We start from the raw sequence: 23,450 nt of genomic DNA, 5'->3' as shown, positions 1-23,450 counted from the left end.
GTGCTGAGCTTTAAAAGGGTTATTTCGCTTCGGATGTCAGCGAGTGGGGAAAAAAATCAATAAAAAACTGCTAAAAAAAAACCACATTTCTGGGCTTTCAAATGAGCACGCACCCAGGGGGGTGCAGGTCCTCTCCAAGCTGGCTCTGCAGTGGGCAGTGGGAACGGTGCTCGGCCTGGGATATCGGGGTGGATGTGCTGAGCATCGTCCTGAGCCCGTGCCAAATTCGACCCCAGGAGGATGTGGGAGCAGAGCAGGGCTCGTGGGAGCTCAGGGGACACCCTTGGGACACGAACACAGCTTGCAGGGCTGCTCCCTGGGGACAGCTGGGTGGCACTGCTCTGAAATGTGGCACCCGCGTCCAAGTCAGCAGAAAATGTGTCTTTTTTGGCAGAAATGGAGCAGGGATAAGGCTGTGCCCAGCCCCACGCAGCACCACGCACCATCCAGCAGCAGCAGGAGCCTCCCAGCTGCCTCCCCCCGCAGAGCACCCCCGGGCTCTCTGGCCCTAAATTCTGCAGTTCTGAGCATGAAGATTTAAGGAAATGGCCTCAAATTGCCCCAAAGGAGGCTCACGTTGGATATTGGGCAGAGCTTCTTCGTGGAGAGGGTGGCGAGGGACTGGCACGGGCTGCCCAGGGCACTGGTGGCGTCCCCATCCCTGGAGGATGTTTAGGAGACGTGTGGCCACGGGGACATGGTTTAATGATGGGAATGAGAAGATTTTTAAGGTCCCTTCCAACCCACCCCACCCTATGGGTCTCGGAGGGTCAGGCTGATGGCTGGACAGGATGACCTTGAAGGTCTTCTCCACCCTACATGATTCCATGGGTCCATGTTTCCATTATTTTGTGATTTCTGCTTCCCAAACCCGCTTGTTTTCCCCCATCCACTCCAGCTGGGTGCCCCCCACCTCCACCAGCAGATCCCCGGGCAGCAGGGCAGCACAGGGGCTCCTTCCCTGCCAGACGGTGACCCCATCCCACCGACCTAATCCCCTGCCCGTCCCCAATCCCAGCCAGCCTCTGACACCCTGGAGCAGCAGGAGGAGCCCCCCGATGGGTGGCTGCCCCCTCTCCTTGGGGTCCCGCTCGGTCCCCGTGCGCACAGACCCCATCCAGCACCACCTCCCTCTGCTTTACTTTTATTTTAGGGCTCTGCCTCCCCCATCCAGGGGACCAGCTCACCACCTGGGTGCTGTCCCTCACGCTCGGTACTCGAAGAAGCTGTCCCGGACCTCCCTCTCCTCGGAGGTGACCCTTTTGCCCGAGGGGAAGGTCTGGTAGGTCCGCAGGTTCTCCGGGGACACGCGCTGCAAGTGCCACCGGGTCTTCCCGCTGAGAGGGGGGCTGCGGGGGGGGGGCAAGGCAGCAGGTTACCAGCTGGGCACCGAATTTCTGGGCTCTTGGGGGCTGGTGGTAAGGCTGGCAGCAGGTCCTGAAGGCAGGGAGGCAGCGGGCGTTGCGCCCAGCTTTGATCTCCAGCACCCTTAGCAGCGCAGGAGCTGGCCGTGCGCTCTGCTCCGGGAGGAAAATGAGTGCCTGGCCCTTGTAGGAGCTGCTCCCCTCTTTATCCTCCTTTTCCCACTCTTTTCTCCTCAAAAGGGGACCGGGGAGGTGAAGGAAACCCTCCCCACTGCCGTGCACCGTCCTCATTTCAGGTGGCACAGGGCACAGCCAGCGGTGGCCAGCCCAAAGGGGCACCGTGGGGGCAAAGTTCTCCATGCCCACCCATTAACCGCAGGGTTAAGCAGCTTTTTGGAGCTCCACACCCAAAATTTAAGGGATTTGTGGGTTTCCAGGCTTGGTCAATCCATGCCAATGCTCCCAGGGGCTCTAGGGACCAGGAGGGTGCTGTGCCTTCGGGTTGTCCGAAATCTTTTTATCTTTACGCACCAACAGGGGCGAGCTTCACCCCGAGGGGCTCAACGAGGGCCCCCCAAGGAGAGGCAGTGAGCGGGGTGGGTTTGTCTGCAAGGGATAAAGGGGATGCCACGATCATCCTCCCAGCAAAGAGGGGCGAGGAGAGGTGGGATGGGATGGGCAGAGGGGCTGGGGGACCCGTGGTGCCCAGGAGCCCCCCTGACTGGTGCCAGTGGCACAAATTGCTGCTTGAGTAACACAGGGCGAGTTTTGCCTTTCAGCTTTTCTGCCCTCCTCTCATCTCCAGGACCTATTTTTTGGAGGTAGCTGCTTGGCAAGGGGCTGGAGCAGCTGAGGAGAGGACCCCCAGCTCTCCCCGCACCCCTCAGGCTGGGTCCCAGTGCCCTGGGGCGTCCCCTGGGTACTCACAGGTCCAGTGGGTGCGGGTATCTCTCCATCTCCTTCACGGGCAGCACAAAGTAGGGGACGGGGTAAAGCGTCCCGGTCTTGTCCTGGTAAAACTCACGGTGCTGCTGGGCCAGCTGGGGGCAAAACCAAAATTGTGCAGGGCTCCGGGCAAGCAGTGCAGCCCCCCAACAACCCTTATTTGCAGCAGGATTTCAAGGTGTCAATAAGCAAGCCCACCACTGTCACCTCCACCCCCTAACAGCACAGGAGGAGCTCCTGCTGCCTCTTGGGCACCGATTTATCCCTGGTGCTGCGCACACAGGTCCCTGCCTGCGGGATGATGCACCTCAAACAGTCCCTGCTGCGTTCAAAACCCCCCCAAAAAAACAAAAAAAAACAAAAATGGGAGCAGTGCAAGCTCCAGCTGCACGCTTGCAGTAGCCACGCAGTCCCCACCTGGTAAAATTTGCCCAGCTCCAGGGCCCGGCCCCCATCCAGGTCGAAGCGGGTGCGCAGCGGGGTGCGGGGCACCTCCTCCTGGGAGGGCGCAGGGGGCTGGGGGCTCCGCGGCTGTGCCATGGTGGTGGTTCCTGGGCTGTGCAGGGTGATGGGTTTTCCACGCCTGCGTGGGAAATGCCTGCTTGGATTTCCCCTGCTGAGCTTCCTTCCTCGCCCCCCGGGTCACCAGGACACGGTGAGGGGGTGTGGAGGCGGGGAAGGGCTGCACGCACCCATCTCTACCACTTTTTTCCGCCCACAAAGCCATTTTTGGGAAGGTCCCCGAGCCCTTTGCGTGCTCACAATCCAGTTATCATTGATAATTAATGTTCCAAAAGTGTGTTTTATCCAAAGGGCCCATAGGATTCCCCGTGTATTCACCCAGAAGATGGAAATGCACCCTCTACATCCTCGCCCCCCCCTGCAGCTCGCTGCTACATCCGTGTGCCACCAGCGCTCCCAAAAACCCCATTTGGCAGGGCCAGGAGAAGCCACTTCTTTCCCCAGGCTCTGCACAGGACCTGAAATCAGGCTTTCAGGTGGCGCACAGCACCTCTTGCTGCACACAGAGCAGCTTTTCCAGGAAAACCCTTCCTGACCTGCACACCAAAACCAATTCCTTTGCTTTTTGAGCAAAACACAGCACCACAAATCTGCTCATTAAGGACCCAGCTGAGTTTTCACACTGTTTTTTCTCCCTGTTGCGTGGATGCTGCTTGCCCCGGAGGGGGCTTTTCCTCGTGTTTTTTCTTTTTTCTTTTTTTTTTTTTTTTTGCCAGAGCAGCCAGGAGAAAAGGACCGGGAGAGATGCGGCAGCAAATCTGCTCCAGGATTAAAGCGCCGAGAGTCCTTCAGCCACAAGGGGCTGCCCACAGGGTGCTGGGGCACAGAATGATGCTCTCAAACGAGCAGGGGAAGATTATTTATATATATTTGTACGTATCCTACAGCCACAGCTGTGTCTAGAAGGGAGACGTGCTCGGGGAGCAGCAGCACGTCGATGCCAGCCGGGCACGGAGCCCTGCTAGCCAGAGATTTTGGGCAGGGGGCACATAGGGGAGGATATCAGGGGGTTTTGGGGCATCCTGCAGTGATTTGGACAAGCCCTGGCTGCAGCTGCAGGATTTACTCCTAAAAAACAAAGGGAGAGGTGGAAGAGAGCAAGAGAAGACGGGGAGAAGCTACCTGGGGATGGGAAGGGGACAGGGGGCAGGGGGAGGACAAGCAGGAGCTCGGTGCTGCTGGCAGGGGTGAGGGATGTTTAGGATCTGTTAGGAAAAGCCCCCAGTCTCCCCCCAGGACCCGGCAGTGTTTCAGCAGGGAGCACAGCCCCTGCCAAAGGATCCACGCGGGGTGCAGGATCCACGCGGGGTGCAGTCCTTACCCACCGCAGGTGCCCCCAGCCCGGCCTGGATCCCTCCTGTTCTGCCCTGAAAGGTCACAAACACCATCACCAGGCAACGGGGGGAGCCCAGCACCGTCCCCCAAACCTTCCTGCACCCCCCTGGCACCACTGCCTGCACCCCCCCACCAACCCCTGCACCCCCTCAACCCACCCTCTGCAGGAAAAGCCCCCATATTTCCATTTTTTATGTTTTTGTTTTATTTTATTTTATTTTATTTTATTTTATTTTATTTTATTTTATTTTATTTTATTTTATTTTATTTTATTTTATTTTATTTTATTTATTTTGCAGGGGGGGGTTGTTTTGCTTTAGGCAGCTCCTTTGTGAAAGGGGGAACCGTGGGCTCTTTTCCTGCCCCAGGAGAATAACTGGGGACCTGTCCCCAAAAACTTTGGGAAAGGTGAATCGCCTACATGGAATCAGTGCAGACAATGATTACACGCACAGACAGAGGCAGATTTGGTTAAAATAATTTAAAAATCCCATTAGGCTTGCAAGGATGAGTGCTCGAGCTCGGGGACATGCGGGAATTGGAGGGGCCGGTCTTTATTTGCATCTTGATCGGATAGGTCTGAGATATTGCAAATAAAAAATAAATAAATTTAACTTAATTTATTAAAAAATAGGAGAGAAAGAAAAGGAAAAGAAAAGGAAAGAAAACAGAAATCCAGAGGCCTTCCAGCACCTGCATTGTGCTAGGATTTGCAGCTCTGGCTCCGGAGATGTCCTGGCCACCTCTCCTGGCCAGAGCACGACCCAAATGCTTGAGGTCTTGTGGCCATCTTCTCTGGTTCCCAGTGAACTGTGGATTCATCCAGCATGGGACTGGTGGGAAGAGGGGACGGCTCGATCCATCCCATAGGAGTTTTCTACAGAAAACCTCGTGGAAAAGCACCGCGCGTCCCCACGGCCGGCCGCTCTGCAGGGCGCACGGGTTAGGAAAGCTGGGGTTGTTAGTTGTGCTGAATCTCAGAAAATGGGAAAACCTCCATATCCGAATCTGTAAAAAAATAAAAGACAAAAGGAAAAAATAAAAGACAAAGGGAAAATCTCCCCACGGAGGGAGCTGCTGCAGTGCTGCCAAGTACCAGAACAGGGGCGAGCAGCCGCGGGTGCAGCCAGCGGTGCCGGAGAGGACACCAGAGCTGTGACACGGCTGAAGAAGTGGCTGACGTTAACCACGAGCAGGCTGAGGCTACAAAGGGGCTGACACCACGAGCGCTGCGCTCACCAGCAGCTTTCCAGCAGCAGTCACCAGGGCAGAAACCTCACGGCATGGAGATGGAGCTGGGCTTTGGGAGGAGCGCTGCTGCGCCGGGGAGCTGCGGTCCCGGGGCTGCCAAACCCCGGCTGAGGGCACGAGGACTGAAGCCCCAGTGGGACAAACGGGGGCTGGGGGTCCCTGCGCGCACCCAGGGCAGCTCAGATCTGCAAGGAGAAGCCAGGCAGAAGCTCCAGCTCCTCTGGAGACCAGCAGGATCTTGTCATCACCACACTGGATGGGGAGGTGCAGGGCTCCTCTCCAGGCAGGATGCTCAGTCTGGAGGATCTGACTTACACAGGGAAGTTTCCTCCTTCCTTAGCAAGCCCTTGCGTTTGCTCACGCTCCTGATTTATGTACAGAAACTGCCTCCACAGCATTTTTTCCCTTTTCTTTTGAGCCCAGCACGCACATGCAGAGCCGCCCACCGCAGCACTCCGAGCTGCAGATGATGCCGCGGGGCGGCGTTACCCCACAAAGCCTCGCTGCATCCCAAAAAAACCCCGCAAAATGAAAGAGACTCGGTACAGGGGGGGGGCGACAGCTGGTGCAGAGAGACCTGAAGCAAACGAGTCGGGTTTGGGAAGAGCTGGAATAGGGAAAAACAGAGTCTGTGAGCATTGTGGAGATGGCCCGAGGGAGGTCTGGGCTCCACAAGGGTCGCTGCTGCTCCTTGGTGGCCTGTCCCCAGCAGCAGCAGGTGATGGAGAAGTGGTTGGGGTTGCTGCTCCCATTCTTTGGGGTTTGGGATGTCGGGCTGTGGCTGGTGGAGACGAGCAGGGTGCCCCAGGTTTTGAAGCTGAGGATGCTGCTGAGTTCTGCAGACGGGGGAACCTGCAGCGCGAATAAAGAGCCCCCTGGAATAAAATCACCCCCTGGAAAATGAAATCCTCACCATCCTCGCACACAGCTGCTGCTTGACCCCCCTGATAAGGATCCTGGGTGTGTTAAATGCCGAATTCCTGCTCCCAGAGGTTCAGGGAGCAGCTCTCCCAAGCTGCTCGCAGGGCAGAGGCAACAAAAAGGATTCGCTCAGGCATCCTTCAGGGCTTTCTAGCAATCAGAAGGAGATTTGGAGGGGATTATTTGGCAGAGATTGCTCCTGCCTGTCCCAGAGGTTCCTGGTTCCCAGCTCAGCCCCCAGCCCCTCTCCGGCTCTCCGAGGAGCTGGCGCTGCCCACAAAAAGCAGGGGAAAGAAAAAGATGGAAACTTTCTGCAATTAATATAAAGGATCTCGGCGGTTTGACAAATGGGGAGGCTGATGTGATTGCTCCAAGCGTAGGAGGAGAAGAGCTGGGAAAAAAAAATAATAATAGAGAAAAAGAGTTAAGAAGAGAAAATTTCATTAATTTTGGACGCGAAGTCCTGTAGCATCATCATAAGGCCATTGTTTTTGGGGATGGATGATTGGATTGGGCTAATTTTGATGGGATGCTGGTGCTGTGGGGGGGTGCAGGCAGAGGGTCCAGCTAAGGCCGGATCCTTTCCATGGCAAGCCGTGCTTTCCCCCTTGCCTTTGGTGCAAACCCCTAGTAAATAGGAACAACCAGCAGTGATTCAGAGGTGGGTGTGGGGTTTTGTTCACATGCAGCGATGTGAAAATTGCAGAGAAAACCGAGGTTTGTGTTTATGAAGGGCATTTTCTCACCTCGCTCTGCTGATGGCAGCCAGCTGGGGGAACGCTTCGGGCGCGCCGTGCGTCGTCGGGGACCCGTGTGCTGGCTCGGCTTGAAATTGGGATCCTGTGTTGTTCCTGCTCACCTTCATTACCCCGTTTAATTGTGTAATGGGTAGGTAAATCACCAGCGGGGCAGGGGGAGACCTTCTCCATCTAAAAAGAAAAGCACCGAGCTTCTTTAGCTACAAGCAAACACCAGCAGAGTTTGTGCAGGGATGTGAGCAGGGGCGCAGCTTCATCCAGAAACCCCATGCGGGGTATTTGCACACCCTTGGGGATCCTACAGACCCCAATCCCTGGGATGGCTGGGGCTGGGGGCACCCCTGGGTGCCCCTGTCCCCCCCCTGCCCCGGCAGGGTGCCCAACCCCACGGCCCTGGGCTTGGGGAGCTCTCCAAGGAGCAGCCCCCGGCCCCTCTCCACGGAGAGCAGCAGGGGAGAGCCAAGCACCTGTGGGGTAAACTCGTGCCAAAACCCACGAGAGCTCCTCTGGACGATCAGGATAAACCTCAGCAAAACCCTCGCTGCCCACAGCCTACAGCATTTTAGCAGGAGCGAAGGCAGAGGGGGGGGAAAGGGGCTGCAAAAGCAGCAGCTCTGCCCAGAAGGACCAAAAAGGATCCAAAAAAATGCTGTTGGATGGAACCAGGCGCCCTATTTCCAGGGCTTTATTACCCATTTATGAAGGCTGCACCCTCGCTTGCCTCTTTTTGATGCCACCAAAGCCCTCCTGGGCTCGCTCTCCACCCCAGGAGTGTTTTTCTGGGAAGTGTCCAAGCAGGAAAGCAAAACCCATGAGGCTCGCAGCTCCAAAGGGCACATTTCAGGCTCCGAGCAGAGCGTTTGTGAGCAACCCTGCAAGACGTGACCCTCCCCAGGCCGAGCCCACATTTTTAAAGCTGTCGTTTTTATCCTGACCCCCCCACTTGGAGGCTGCGGAGCGCTGCAGGACCTCGCAGCATCTCCAACTGTTGACCCCAACCCGGAGCAGCTGAAGGGTTGAGGTCCAGCACCCCTGCTGCTGCCCCTGGGGGGGGGCTCTGAGCCTGGCCCCCCACCCAAATAAGGGGCTGGCACAGGCTGGGGATGGATCTGAGCCCCCCCATCGCTTGCTCCCCACCCCAGGAGATGCGGAGAGCAGCGGGGTCCCCACGCACCCCATGTCCCCGTGGTGCTCCTGGGTGGTGGGACATGAGCTCAGGTCCCCCCAGGCACCAAGTCCCCCCCCATGACATGCCTGGGGGGGGGGGACACACACCTTTATCCCCCCCCCCAGCCAGCAGCACACCCGGGGAGGCGCCTCGCAGCGGGGGGAGCCCTGCCTCAGTTTCCCCACTGATATGGGGAGGGTCTGGGGGGTGGTTCCTTCATCCCCCCCCCCATCTTTTTTTTAACCACCTCCAGCCCCGGGGAGGGGCGGGCGGGCAGGCGGGGCCGCTGCCGAAGAAGGGATTAATTCGGCGCTGGGGAGGGAGAGGGGGACACCGCGCACCGGGCACCGCGCACAGCCCCGGGCGCATCTTTTAGGGGCGCATCTCCGCGCACAGCCCCGCGCATCTCGGGGCGCATCTCCCGGTGGAGAGCCCCGGGCGCATCTCGGGGCGTATTTCCTGGTGGAGAGCCCCGGGCGCATCTCGGGGCGCATCTCCCCGCAAATCCTCGCGCATCTCCGGGCGCATCTCCCCGCGCAGAGCCTTGCGCCCCGCTCCGCACCCCGCGCATCTCCGGGCGCATCTCCCGCTGGAGAGCCCCGCGCATCTCATCTCCGGGCGCATCTCCCCGCGCATCTCCCCGCATCTCTCCGGGCGCATCCCCCCTGCTCCTCACCCCATGGCTCTGCAGCTCCAGCTCCGCACCGTCTCCGGCCTCCGCGGCAGAGCCGACCGCATCGCCAAGGCGGCTTTCCGAGGTAATGGGGAGGGGGCTGCGGGAGGCGGAGTTGGAGAATTTGGGGAGGGGAAGGGTGGGGTGGGGGTGTCCCCGCGGTGGGCTGTGCCCGGCTGCCCCCTCCCTGCCTCAGTTTCCCCGTCGTGGGTGCATCAAGGGGGTCGCCCAGCCCTCCCCGAGTTGCCCCCTCGCCATCCCTGCTGCTTTGGGGAGGGGGATTTGTGCAGGGGGGAAGTCCTAGGGAGGTGAACCCCACTTCCCAGGGGATGGCTGGGGGGGAATTGGGCCCCTTTTAGGGTCAGGGCTGCACTTTGGGTGGCAAAACGGTGCCACCAGGGCAGTGTCACCAGAAGGGCTGGGAGAGGAACTCGCCTGGCTCCAGGACCCGCTGTGAGCTGGGATTTTTTTTGAGGCTGCAGTTTTGGTTCTGCTCCGGTCCCTTCCAGCCCCAAAACCTTCCCGGGGGGGGGCTGCAAAAGGATCCAAACCTCCCCAGGGCTCCGTGCCCTCAGCACAGCCTCTCCTGCCCCCTCAGGGGTAACCCTTGGGAACAGGTTGCACCCAGCCCCAAATCCTACCCCAAAATACTCGTGGTCCCCAAAGGGGGGACAAGAGGAGACCGCTCGGTGCCTGCCCTGCACCCAGGGGTGCCCAGGGGGAGATGCTAGGGGTGTTTGAGCTCCCCTCGTGGTCATTTCTCGGTGGGCTTTGTGGATGCTCGCCCCCTGAGAATTTGGGATCGATGTGGAGCTGGGTGGTGACATGGGGATGGTGATTGGTGTCCTGCGCTGGGATGGGGCCAGCAATGTTGGTGCTGCCCCAAAAGAGGGGCCGGGGGCTGCTCCTTGGAGAGCTCCCCAAGCCCAGGGACATGGGGTGGGCACCCTGCTGGGGAAGGGGGGGGACGGGAGCACCCAAGGGTGCCCCCAGCCTCAACCATTCTGCGGTTCTGTGCCCCTAAAGTCAGCCCTGGGGTGGGCAGCAGGGTTTGGTGCCCAAGACTTGAGGGAAGAGTCTCGTGCCACTCTCCGTTGACTCGACGGGCAGCGTTAGACCCCAATTTTTGTAGGGAAGGAGTTAAGGAAGGAGCTGGACCCGGTTTGAGAGCTCTGAAATGCTGCTCGGCTCCAGCTCGAGGGGGAGATTAATGAGATTAATAAATCACTGCTCTGATAAACGGGCTCCGATCAGGGTCCTGGGGGACCGGGGTGTGTGAGCCCCTTTTGGGGTCCAGCTCCTGGTGGCCCCATCCCTGGTCCTGCGGGTGGAGCTGGCTGGTGTGAGCTCCCCGAGAAAATCCCACATTTGTGGGTGGAAAAGTTCGTGGCAGGGGACTTTGGAGGGTGGTTTGGGATGTGCGCTGCACCTTCTGGCTCTGCTTCCAGCACCCGCCAAAGGGATTTTCTGCCTCTCCTTGGGGAATGATTAAATCCAAAAGGACTCAGCTATGGGATGGGGCATTCCCTGCAAAGAGCCGTGCCCCCAGGATGTCTTAATTTTGGTAAAATGAAGTTGGAGACGCGGTGGGAGGGGGTGTCCTGGCCTCCAGGGGCTGTCTGCGCCCAAAGCGCCCGCCCTGAGCCGGTTTTAATTACCTGGGAAGTTAAAAAAAAAAATCAATTTGATTCAGTGAGATACTCCTAGCATTTTCCTAACACCACAGGAGGCAACGTTATGAAGAAGATATTAATTAGAAATATTGCTGTGGGGGTGAGGTTATCCCACGAGGGCAGCCAAAAGCTCCAGGCTGGGGCTCCTGGGATGTGGTTTCGTGGGTGAGGGGCAGGACCTGGTGGTCTCAGAGGGCTTTTGAACCTAAAATATCTACGATCTACGAGGCGATCTACGTCGCCCTGCTCACAACCGACCCGTGTCTCCTCTGCAGGGCTCTCCTTCTACACCCGAGTGCTGGAAAGCTGCGAGGACGAGGCCAGGTTTGAGGAGGTAAGAGGAGACGTGCCTGCCTCCTGCTCTGTCTCCCCTGCCTGCTTTGCCTCGCCGTGACTGATTTTCCACAAAAATACCCCTTCTCCTAGGGGATCACAGGGATTCCCACGGCACCAATACCTCGTTGCAAGGAAAAAGGGGGAAAAAAAGCAATTATGGGTGAAAAACTCAAATTTAAGTGTCTTGGCACCATCTTTACGAGCTCCAGCATTTCTCTGGTGGGTGCTGAAGGATCTCACGGACCTCAGGACCCCGTTTTTCTAGGGCTGGGGGTGTCGGGGGTGTGGGACCTGAAACTCTTCCCATGGCGTGGATGCTCCTGGGAGCATGGCACGAAACAACCCCTGTTGTTGGCACTGAGATTTCGGGAAAAATACTGCAGCAAAATATGCTATAGGTGCAGTTTTATTTCCTCCCACCCCATTAAATCCTTAATTACTCGTGCTGATGAAGCAATGGCCAGGGCAGGAATGTGGATATTGAAGCCAGCGAGGGGGTCCTGGGCTGTCCCCAGCAATTAGCTGATGGGATAGTCCAGGAGAGGAATATTTCCATACACAAATGACAAGTAATTAACAAGCCCAGGTGATATATATATATATTTTTAATTTAATTTTTATTATTGCCTCACTGCAGCACCCCAAATTCCCCCACCAGGAGCCTTCGTGGGGAAACAAATCTCACAGCAGCTTCCCTGCCCCTGCTCGGCATTCGCGAGATCCCACCACCAGGCTGGGTTTGGGCTGCCCCAGTGGTTTCCATTTGTTTGTTTTCCTCCAGTTTCCTTTTTTTTTCAATTATTTTTATTCACGGCTTAATGAATTATGCAGAACCTGTGCCTTCCCAGAGCCTGGGGAAGCAAAGCTGCTGACTATTGCAGGGGGTGGCCGCGGCGCCGTGGCTGTTGCACATAACCAGGAACAGCAGCATCAAATCCCATGTGCACCCGGAGTGGTTTCTCCTCCAAAGGGAGAAGAAAAAAACACCTTTTTATTTATTTTTTATTATTTCCTTTTATTTTTTCCCCTTTTGTTAATAAAACAGATTAAACTGACCCATCACTCGCTCAGCTTTGCGCAGGGCTTTTAATAAGACTTTTAATAAGACTTTTTTTTTTTTTTTTAATAAGACTTTTTTTTTAATAAAACCCGCAAGATTGACAACCTGCCAGCCAAAAGGGGAAGGAAGGGGTGCAAGGAAAGCAGGGGGGGCTCGGGGGGCAGCCCCAGCTCTGGGAGGTGCCACGGTGATGGATGGTGGGGATGGTGTGCTCTGGGTCCGTGTTAATGGGGTCTGCTCATGGGGCTGGGAGCAGGGGGCAGCCCGTCCCCATATCCCACCTGCAGGTTCAAGACAGAAATAAATTATTTACTACTGAAGGTAACCAGCTGCAGAAGCCACTTATCTGGAAGGGTAATTAATTGCTGATTGAATTCTGGTGCGCCTCTTTTTTTTTCCCCATTAGGAATTTATTATGACCGAGGCACAGGGCGTCTCCAATTTAGGAGCCTCTGAGTAAAATCCACGAAAATCCACGGCCTGGGTTGTATTAGAGGTCAGTGAGTGACCCTAATAATCCTTTCCAGGCTTAAAAAATAATAATAAAAAGATTTTCCTTAGGTTTAGAGCGCAGCATCCTCGGGGGAGTGATGGCCATGATTTGCTGCGGGATGCCCCAGGGCATGGGATGGTGCATCTGTAGGACAGGAGGGAGCAGGGCTGGGTACCCCAAATCAGTTGTATGGGTTTTCCATGCTCTGGGGTAGAACCAGGAAGAGAAGGAGTGCGGATGGGCAGGGTTTGGGATGTCCACGTGCTTGAAAACACGGCACAGCTATTTGCAGCCTGGGATCTGGTGATGTTCCTTGTCCTGCTGGTGTTTTTTTTGGGGGGTTGTGGGCAACATCCAGAGCAAGGTGCTTGCCTTTACTGAATTGCATTCCCCAGGGTTTCAGGCAGTGGATGGGGGTCCCTGTGGGAACAGCCTGCAGAGCTGGACACACGTCTGCTTCTCCTCCCGGGGCTGGAGACCTCTTCCAGCACACAGCACAGCACCGTGGTGTGCACCAGGGCACGAATAATGCTGGGAAGAGGAGTGGAGCCACGGAGAGCAGCGGATTGGGGCTGTTCCCTGTGTTTTGCTGCTCTCCCAGGTGCAGGGCTTTGGGTTTTGCTCGCTGGCTGTGGTGTTAACGGCCCCAAACAGGCTTTGAGGCACGGAGAGCTCTCAGTGGGGATACTCGGAGGGGTCACCCGTGCTGGGGGGCTGCACAAACCCAGAGGGCAAGGGACAGCCAGGTCCCCAACCCCATAGCAGGGAGTCACCCACGTGCAATCAGGACAGAGGGATGCTTGTTCCAATTCCTCCCCAAAAATTGATCAGTGACATTCCCAAGGAAGACTTTCTGGGGCACTTTATCCAAAATCCTGACTGCCCCACTCCAGTGGGTGCCAGAGCCCTGGCACAGGTCCTGGGCACGGGGCCTTGCTCCCCATCCCTGTGGGAAGCAAAGCGATGTCGTGAGGCCATTTCTATTTATTTTTTTTTCCCCTATTTCCAGATGTTTTTATATTCGCTTCCTTGACTCACTGCAGGAAGCGTAAAAGGGAAGAAATTAGCTTCAGAAATAAGCGTTGGAGTATTTCTGAAGAGTCACAAACGCCTTCCTGTGAAGCTGCTTGGCCAGCACTTTCCCTCCCGGGCTCTGAATGCAGCCCTGCAGCGGTGCAGGGCTCGGTCCCACTGCTACGTCCCCGTGTCCCCAAGAGCATCTCGGTTGGGGCTTTGCTCAGACACGGGAGGCTGGAAGGGATCTGAGATGTGGAAAATGAGGGAAGCTCGGGTGGTTTGGCTTGGCAGGGTGATTCCTTGGCTTGGGGAGGAAAAGAAGGAAAAAAAAAAAAAAAAAAACAAACCCAAATTTATCTTTATCTTTATCTTTATCTTTATCTTTATCTATCTTTATCTTTATCTTTATCTTTATCTTTATCTTTATCTTTATCTTTATCTTTATCTTTATCTTTATCTATCTTTATTTTTATCATCTTATCTTACCTTTACCTTTAACTTTACCTTTACCTTTATCTATCTTATCTTTATAGATATAAATACAGATATCTATATATCTATATATTTATATACCTCTATCTAATCTATATAGATAGATATAGATATATAGATATCTGTATATCTGTTTATCTATATCTATCTATCTATATCACATAGATATATAGATATCTATGATATCTATGATATCTATATATCTGTGATATCTATATATCACATAGATATATAGATATTATTTATATAGATATTATTTATACATCTGTATATCTCTATATCTATCTTTGTATAGATAGATAGATATAGATAGATATTTATAGATACCTATACCTATAGATAGATATCTATAGATACCTATATCTATATCTGTATGGATAGGGATAGGGATAGGGATAGGGATAGGGATAGGGATATAGATATAGATATAGATATAGATATAGATATAGATATAGATATAGATATAGATATAGATATAGATATAGATATAGATATAGATATAAATTTGGCACCAGGACACATGGTTGGCAAGACTCTGGTGAGACAGCCCTGCCTTTTTCTGGGCAGAAGGGGTGCTCAGCACCCCCCCGTGGCCCTCCCAGCCCCATCCTCATCACCCCTGCCACCTCTCCCCGTCCCCAGCCTGACGTCTCCCCGTCCTTCCTCCCCAGACCTTCCGCTGGCCGGTTGCGAGCAACATCGATGGGAACGAGATCCTGGAGGTCCAGGTCTTCAACTACAGCAAGGTGTTCACCAACAGGTGAGAGCGGGGCTGCCCTTCCCTCCCTCCATCCTGCTCGAGCTTCCCTCTTGGGTTTGGGGACCGGAGGGTGAGGTTGGTGATGCCTCCTGGGTTGGGCAAGGAAGCCCAGACCCAACGTTTTGTGAAATAACACAGTTTGTGAGTGCACCCAACAGTTTATTTGTGGTCACTGCCACGTCTACAGCATGGTTTTGTGAAGGTGCTGACACCTATTTCAATGCCCTTTGCATGTGTTTAAGAGAAAATTAAATCTTTTATTAAATTAACAAGGTGGATGTCGATATCTCAAAGCAGTTCTCCAGCTCTGCAAGTTCTGCAATTGTTTGTTTATCTTATTCTTTCATTTTTTCTTACTATTTATTGCAATTTGTTCTCACCTGGGTATGGTTGTTGCCAGGACTTATGCATTATGTGCAATGTTATGACAGTTTTTTGAAGGTTTATTCCAGCTAAAATTTTGCCCACACGTTGATAATGAACGCAAGAGAGGAGAAGTTTGTCCCTTCTGTCAAATTAGTGTTTTTCATACCATTTTCCATGCTGTCACTGCAAAAATATGGGAGCATTTCACAAAAGCGTGAATGATGGGAATTGTCCTGCAGAACATTTACACTGACATTATAGGGGGGAAGAAAACAACAAAAAAAGATGATTTTTTTTTCAAGGTTTGCAGACTGCATTAACAGGCAGCCAAGGAGAGGTTCTGCAGGGTTTGTCCTGCTGCTGTGCCCATCCCATAGCCAGGCCCTTTCTTCTCCCACGAGCTTTGGCTTTGGAAACAGGAGCCAGGACTTCACAGGGAGCCTGGGAATGGGATGAAGAAGAAGGTTTGAGAACTGGAGGGTGGAAGAAAGGGAGCTGGTTGACGTGCAGGTGCTGTGCCGGTGCCCACGGGCAGGGCAGTCACCGTGAATCCATTGGGGTGCATTGGGGCAGTGGGGCCAGGCGCTGAGCCCCCCTTTACTGGGAGGTGTCACCCAGCCATGGTGTGTCCTGGGGTTTGCTGTCGCTCCTAAAACTTTCTCCCTGGTTCCTTGTCTTTAAAAACCCTTCTGCAGCCAAGGAAGGGCTTGGGCTCATGGCTGGATGTTGGATGTTGCGGTTGGTTTGCCTGTGGTTGGATGTTGGTTGGGTCTGGCTCTCCGGAGGAACACACGCTGCTGTAGGGATTTGTTGCAGCAAAAAAACTGTGGCAAACATTTCTGCTCTGAAAACAAAGTGTTTTTCCCCAGCTGGGGCTCAGTGGGGTCGCCAGAACGTCTCCCAGATGCACACAAATGTTCACGCAAAAGCTTGTTTCACAGCCCAAAAACGAGGGGACAGATGGTGTGCAGGGCAGGCGTGTTAAATAGGCACAATTAAAAAAAAAGAAAAGAGAAAAAAAAAAAATAGCTACTTTCATCTTGCTTTTAAGTCGGAGCTTGAGCAGCAGGAGAGTTGAAAAACTTGTGTCATTCAAGGAGCCCCCAGGGGGTGGTGGCTGGGCTTTGGGGGGGAAGCTTGGCTGATGGAGGGGGACAGGGCTTGTGGGGAGATCCCAGCTCAGCGTGGTGTGAGCCACTTTGAGCCACGTTCAGACCACTTACTGAAGGCACCTAGGCTGAGATGGTGGAGCTGGAGAGGTCTCCGAGCTCCTGAGAGATGCTCACAGGACATGTGTGAACGCTTTGTCCCCTGGGTACTGCCACTGCCAGCTTGCTCCAGCCTGGAGACAGAGGATGGGAAGGGACAGGGTATCCCTCCAGCCTGAAAAAAATCCCAGTTGAAAGATGCACTAAGGAGTAAAAAGTGCAATATATGTGTCTGCAAATGAAGGACTGTTGCTGTTCCTCTGTGGGTCCTGGGCAGTGGAAAAGCCAGGGCATGGCAGTGGGCTGCACTGATTAAAGGCAGAGCCAGCAATCACTTGGGTAATTCCTTCCTCTCCCTAGGTGACCAAATTCTCTTGGAAATCTCCAAATACCCAACACAAAATAAATATACCCCAGCAGTGCAGCCAAATTACTTGAAATTACTTTTTTTTCCCTTTGCCACACTGCTTATACAGGAGGTTGGCTGCCTCAGCCAGCCAAGAGCCACTTCCACTGCTAGGATGACATTCAATTTTATCATTCCCATCACTTTGGTTATTTTCCTCGGTTTGCCTTTGGTTTCTGCACACACCTATCAGCCTTACTTTCAGCACCACCTTCACCTTCACCCCTTGCTGCTCTGCAGTGAGCAGGGATCTGACCCCAGTTTCCACCAGCTCAGCCCCCTTGGCACAGAGAAAGCCCCACGCTGTGCTCCATGCCCCAGGGACTCAGGAATCGGGACTCAGGAGTTCCCATCGTGGTGCTACAGCCCACAAAACCAGGAGCATCTCTGCCTGCTTCTTGGCAGGCATTTTCATCCCTTGAAAGCTCTCGTGCCTTTGTAGTCAGAGCATCCCTCCGCCTTGCTTTTGAGAAGGCTGCTCCTGTTTTTTTTTGCTTTTTTACCATCCCCAATCGTCTTTGCAGCTCATTATCCCACCAGTGTTCAGTTTTCCTCCTCCGAAGCACAGGCTGGGCACACCTTACCCACCTCCCTCCTCCCTTCGTGCAGCCAGGCAGTAATTGCTTCGTTATGCTCCACAGTGCAAATTCCTGCAGGGCTGTGGATGCACCAGCTTTTTGGAGCTGTTCCCAGGAGTGCAGACCAGCCTGAGGTGTGGGTACTGCTTCTTGAAGGTGTTTTTGGCCCGTGAGTGCCCGTTTGGGCTGGTTTGGGCACGTTGTGAGGTCCTTACCACCCTGCAGGGCTGCCTCTGCTCCCCGGTGATTGAATGCTCGTTATCTGGAAATTGTTTTCTAAGTTATTTTTACATGCCAGTCACTGATGTAGTAGTCATCGGGGTTTAATAGCAAAATTGCACTATATTGCTGCCATTCAGCGATGACTATCAACTGATACCCTATTTTTAGAGTTTCTCCATTAATCTGCTCTTGTTAGTGTGTAGCATCGATAGCAGGCACAGTAAAACCAAACATTTTGTTGGAACCTATTCCTTTCACGCAGTTACCAAAAAAAAATGACTCTGAAGAAGCACACCGAGCTTGTTTTGACACGCTCCATCTCCTCATAAACCTGCCTCGAATGTCACTGATTACACTCCAGTTTTTAATTGCGTTTTTGTTGAACCCTATACAGGATTTTCTACGATTTTCCTAGGATGGCTGCCAGGTGAGCCAGGCTTTCTCCATTCACCCCGAGCAAACACTTTGCTGTGCCGGGCTTTCTCTGTTATTCCAAGTTCATTACAAATGCTATCAGCAGATCAGGGGCTTGTGTGTGATGATTACCCGCAAACTACCCCTGGAACAATGCACAGAAATATTTATCCAGCATCTTTGCCTGCTTTATATCACAATGGGCTGGAACAGCAGCTACTGCCCCTGTTTTTGGGCTGCATTTGCCTTCAAAAGTGGAGCTTATTGTCCCCAGTACTGCTGGGGCCAGAGGCCAGGTGGAGGATGCTTTTGTCCTGCTGTGGTCCTGGGGTGGGTGCTGGGAGCATCCTGACACCGTCAGGGGCAGGTAATTGGGAAGATGCTCTGTGGTGGAGCATCCCCAGCTCCCTGCAGCAGCTTTCCAGACTTTAATTACCTGCTCCCTGCTAAATTAAAAAGCACTTCAGGTTGGAAACAGTTTCCTCGTGCTGGCATTTACAGGCAGTGGTAAAATGATCCCCAAAGCATCCCTGTAGCAGTGTGTGACCCCAAGGCAGAAGGTCACCAGGAGCCCAAGGGGGCAATGACAGCAGAGCCTCGGTCCAACCCTATGGGCTGCCTAATGGGGGAGGAAGGGACTGGCTTCAGATCTCAGCATCAGTGGCAGGAATCAACCAGCAGAAGACGGCTCCAAGTCCGAAATATAAAGGGATTAGCCACGGGTTTAAGTCCTGCCTGCTGAGAAATGCCCACACCAGCACACCCAGGCCGTGTCCTGAGGCAGGGCCACAACCACAGCCCGGCCTTCTGTCCCGGGAGGAGGACAGACAGACAGACACAAATCTTGGCCAGGAGGGAGAGGGGAAGGGAGAAGCAGAGCCCTGGCACAGGCTTTGGAAAGGCGAGCCGTGGTGAATAATTCACGTGCAGCTGATTAGGACGACTTATCAAAGCCCCAGATAAAGGCGCGACACCCGATGCAGGCCCGCTGTGAATAATGGAGGGGCCCGGTGCCAAGCCACAGCTGCGTGGCTATTGCCTTGCCTTTGTCTGCTGCCCCGTGGCCAGCACCATGCAGCTAATTAGCTGGTAAAATAATCCTTCCCTGGCCCTGGTCCCCTGGTCCCAGCTGATTGCTGCTGGCTCCACCGAGGGGCTGTTGGTTTGGGCCTGGTGGCTGTCCTCGGGAGCTGTTCCCCATGGATTTGGGTGCCCAAAAAAGGGGGCAGTGCATTGAGAGAGTTCATGAGGACACCTTAAATGAGGAAAACCTTCCTCTGGTGGCAGTTCCTTCAGTAAAAATGTGTAAAGAACCTCCTGATTCCCATGTTGGCCCAAGGACATTTCCCCCGTGATGCTTATTCTCCGTCTCCAAACCACTCTCCTTGGTCAACATCACCCAATGTCACCTTCTTGGGGACCAAGAAGGTTGAGTGGAAGCAGGATACCCCATACCAAGGCACAAAGAGGTATCAGCACCTCCAAAGCCAGCAGGGCAGTGCAGACGCCCCTGCCCCTGCCCCTTGTGGGGGTGCAGATTTAAAATCCTGCACCCGAGAGAAGGACAAATAGGCACAGTTTTATGCATCTATCTCAAAGACATGGGATGCTCCGTGTGATGCCACGCATCATGGAGGGCAGGTGTTGAAGCCAAGCAGCTGTTGCATTGTGAGAATATTTGTAGGAACTCGGTGAGGAACTCCTACAGGAATATGATTAATTTTTGCCCTTTCCCTTCTGGTCCACTGGGGAAACTTAAAAAATATCTGCAGGGTGAGTGAAAATTCATGGCATACGATGCCACAGTGCCCTGGGAGGGGGCATGTGCAGGAGGAAGGTGTGTGATGTGGGGTCCCAGATGTGGACTTGAGTGTGTCTGGGCAGGAGAAGACACCGTGAGCCATGTACCAGCAACCTGGGCTTGGGGACACGTGTGGGAGAGGCAGAGAGAAGCAAGGAGCAGGTGGAGGCATCAGCCAGGGCAGCACAACGTGATGGGGAGACACCAGAGGACACCAAGGACACCAACAGCCACAGAGCAGCATCCCCAAGACAGCAGCTCCTGCCCTGACCCACGGGGACCACCTGGACCAGCTCCTTCTGTGCCCCATGTTCCCCCCATGCCTAGAGCCAGGACATCCCGTAAGGATGGAGAAAGCTGCACAAAACCCCACACCTTTTCCTCCGAGGAGGTTTGTTTTCCTCCCTGCTGGCTGCATGTCACCATTTTCCTCTCCGGGGTGAGAAGAAGCAGTAACCAGATCTGTCTGAGGGCGATGCCGGGGTGGGCACGCTGATAACACCCCCAGCAGAAAGCTGATCCTCGGAGAGCAGGCAGCAGCTGGCTCCCCTTACCTGGCCAAGAAACAGAAGGACTAATACCGAGGGCTTTTGATACAGCTCGCCAGGATAAAACAGAGCTTCATTTCATCCTTTGTGCTCCAATTCGGATCTCTGCAGGGTTCGTGCCTTTAGTGAGCAGCTGCCCCCAGCAGGACTTGGGGACACCGAGGTGCTCATCGCTTCTGCTCGCCTGCAGACGATGATGTGCTGCAGGATTCGCTGCAGGAGCCTGCAGTGCTGGGACCTTTCTGCTGCCAGAAATGCTGAAATATCACAGCCAGAACCTGCAGCAGCATCGGCGTGGCAGCAGGCTTCCCCCTTGGTGGGCCAGGTCCCAGGGACACCACGAGGTTGCACCCAGGGGGTCTGTGTCCGACCCAGCGGAGCCCCGAGTGCACCCATAAAAATGTGCAGAGAACTGCTCAAAGGCAAAAACAACCCTGCAAATGAAACCGTGTGCCTTTAACCCAGATAAAGTGTTTGCAAAACATTTCATCTGATAGATCAAGAAGGATCTGGTAGACCAGAAAAAGGGCCCAAAGCTCTGGAACTGCTTTATTTATTTTTATTTTTATTTTTATTTTTATTTTTATTTTTATTTTTATTTTTATTTTTATTTTTATTTTTATTTTTATTTTTATTTTTATTTTTATTTTTATCTTTATCTTTATCTTTATCTTTATCTTTATCTTTATCTTTATCTTTATCTTTTTATTTATTTTTATTTTTATTTTTATTTTTTTCATTTTCTTTTATTTTTACTTTTATTTTTATTTTTATTTTTCTTAACAGTAAACTAAGTTAGGCCTCTTCAGTTCAGAAGGGGAGATAACTTTCTGTATCTTTTGGTTAGCCCTGAAGTGGTCAGGGAGCTGGACCTGATCTTTGAACGTCCCTTCCAAGTGAACCATTTTATGTTATGCTATGCTATAACAGATATCCATCAGGCTAAACCAGGGAGTTATTCATCACCTGTTCCAGCAGAAAAAATGTGAAGGTTTAAAGGAAGAAATCAAGAAGCAGGCTCAGGATGAAGTGAGTCTTCAGACAAAGCCAGCTGGGCTGTGGAGGGCCCCACAAGGTCTTGCGGATAGCAAAAGTTTACAGGCTCAAAACTGAATTTGGCATCTTCGTGGAATAAAAAACTATGTGAGTTTACTGAACACAAGGATTTTTTCTCTGGGCCAGGAGCCTTAAGGTGGGCATTTTTCATGGGGCAGAAGATTGTGCACTGACCAGCAGGGTTTGATGAGCTTCCTGATGTGTCTGGGGTATCAGTATACACTGATTTTCCCTCCTGAGAGCCCAGACTCCCTACCCTTTCCAATCCATGGGCTGTAGTTTTTATTTTATTTTATTTTTTTCCTTAAATCAGCACTTCCTCTCCATTTTCCATTGCACTTCTTAGGCTGTGGGGTTATTCTCCTCCAAGGAAGCTCCTTACCCAACCTCTTCTCCAGGAGCTACCAAATGGGTTTGTTGGGATCAGTCCCATGAACAGCATCTCCTCGAACATTCCCCTGCACTTGGATGCTGCAGAGCTTGCAGTGACAGCCACTGCCATGCCTTTAGCTACAAAACAGTGCTCATGCCATGCTGAGAGATGCAAAACCTTCCCTCCTGTGGCTTACACGATGCGTGCCCGGAGCTTGAAGCATCCTGAAGAGCCTTTTTCACTGCACAGCCAAAATGCAGCTTCCTCTGTCATCACCCTGCTGCAGCCACGGCTTCCCAAATCGCTCACCTCCTCATCTCCCCTCCGCACCCTGCCTGCGTGGCTGGAAAATTAGCTTACCCCGGGGGTGTGTGCAATCATTCCTGTTTTGTTAATGGCTGGATAACCCAGAGAAATGTAGGACACCCCAGCTGCTCCACCTCAGCAGCCTCCAGACATGAAAAGTTGCTTCGGTGAATTAACTTTATTTTTTATTTTATTTTTTTTTCCCAAGCGAACTCTTGCAAAAATCCTCATTAAATATGAATGGCTTTTCATTCACCCTGGAAGACAAGTGAAATAGCATAACGAGTGCCAGCCCTGTCTCGTAGAAACAGATCCTGTCAGGAAAGTCACTGGGGATGCGCTTACAGACCTGGTTGCCAAAGGTGCTGACGCGGATGCGCTCAGACTTGGCACGGTGTCTGACTCGGCGGCACAAAATATTTTGATTAAGAAATGAAAACCCGGCAAATCTTGTCACGGCGGGTGCTGGGGGTGCCGTGCATGTGCTAAAATCCCAGAAGAGATTGGGGATGGGGACGTGTCCCCAGGGGGGATGGCAGCCTGCAGAGCTGGGCTCCTCGTGCGGCTGTGCGCAACTCCCTGTGGCAAACTGAGGAAGGAGAAGGATGGATGGATGGATGGATGGATGGATGGATGGATGGATGGATGGATGGATGGATGAATACAGAGAGGCTACCTGCATTCCCAAGGCTTTCCCGGGTTCAGAAGCAGAAGGTTCCCAGGATCCAGGAGCAGAATTTGCCCACGGAAGAAAAATGGTGTCCAAGGGCTGAGCCAGCAGGGAAGGAGGGACAAGCCTTCGTGGGCTGAAGGATGCTTTTGGCAGAACTAGACCAAGCTGCACAGTCTTCAAATTTGTGCCTAATAACATCTTGGGCTTCAGTGCTGGAGCCTTTGCTTTGAAGGAGCGAGGATTTCAGTGCTGGCAATGCCTGGCAGGGTTCTACCCAGTCACTGAAGTGCTCTGGGCACGTCTTGCAGAGGGATTCATGGAAAGCTGGCACGTGCCACGAGGGCAAAGAGCAAAGAGCAGCACGTGGTGGGATGTGCAGCACTCCCAGACCGCCCCGATCCAGGGCTCCAAGCCCAGAATTGGGCTGGGTTGGTAACAGAAGAGGCTCCAACAGTCTGATAAAATTACGAGTGACCCAGAAAAACTCCCTCTCTCTTTCCATCCGCAGAAATGCCAGGGGAGGGAGCAGGGCACCCGATGAATTATGAAAGGCTCGGAAGTGAAAGGCGGCGCAGATGGGTGCTGAATATTTCATCCCCTCTGGCCGGGCTCTTGCTGGAGACGTGGGCTGGGAGGGGGGTCAAGGAAGGGGACCACCACCCCAAGGCATCTTTCTGGCCCTTCCCAGACATGAGCTGGGCTGAGCTCTGCTACCAGAGCCGGGGGGTGCA

General features: G+C 53.4%; 1 protein-coding gene across 1 annotated transcript; it reads right to left on the bottom strand.

The window, feature by feature from the left end:
• Positions 1-1,204: 1,204 nt before the first annotated feature.
• Positions 1,205-2,849, bottom strand: CIMIP2C (ciliary microtubule inner protein 2C; the record flags this gene model as incomplete). The annotated part of the gene is made up of 3 exons (XM_082756216.1): positions 1,205-1,349; positions 2,292-2,404; positions 2,727-2,849. The coding sequence occupies 3 exons, from the start codon at positions 2,847-2,849 to the stop codon at positions 1,205-1,207; spliced, it is 381 nt and encodes a 126-aa protein (XP_082612342.1).
• Between the last annotated feature and the right edge of the window lie 20,601 nt (positions 2,850-23,450).

The sequence above is a fragment of the Aythya marila genome (genome assembly GCF_965140915.1).
Source record: "Aythya marila genome assembly, chromosome: 3".
Taxonomy (NCBI): Eukaryota; Metazoa; Chordata; class Aves; order Anseriformes; family Anatidae; genus Aythya; species Aythya marila.
The sequence above is the reverse complement of the archived record's forward strand: the minus strand, read 5'-3'. Positions and strand labels throughout refer to the sequence as shown.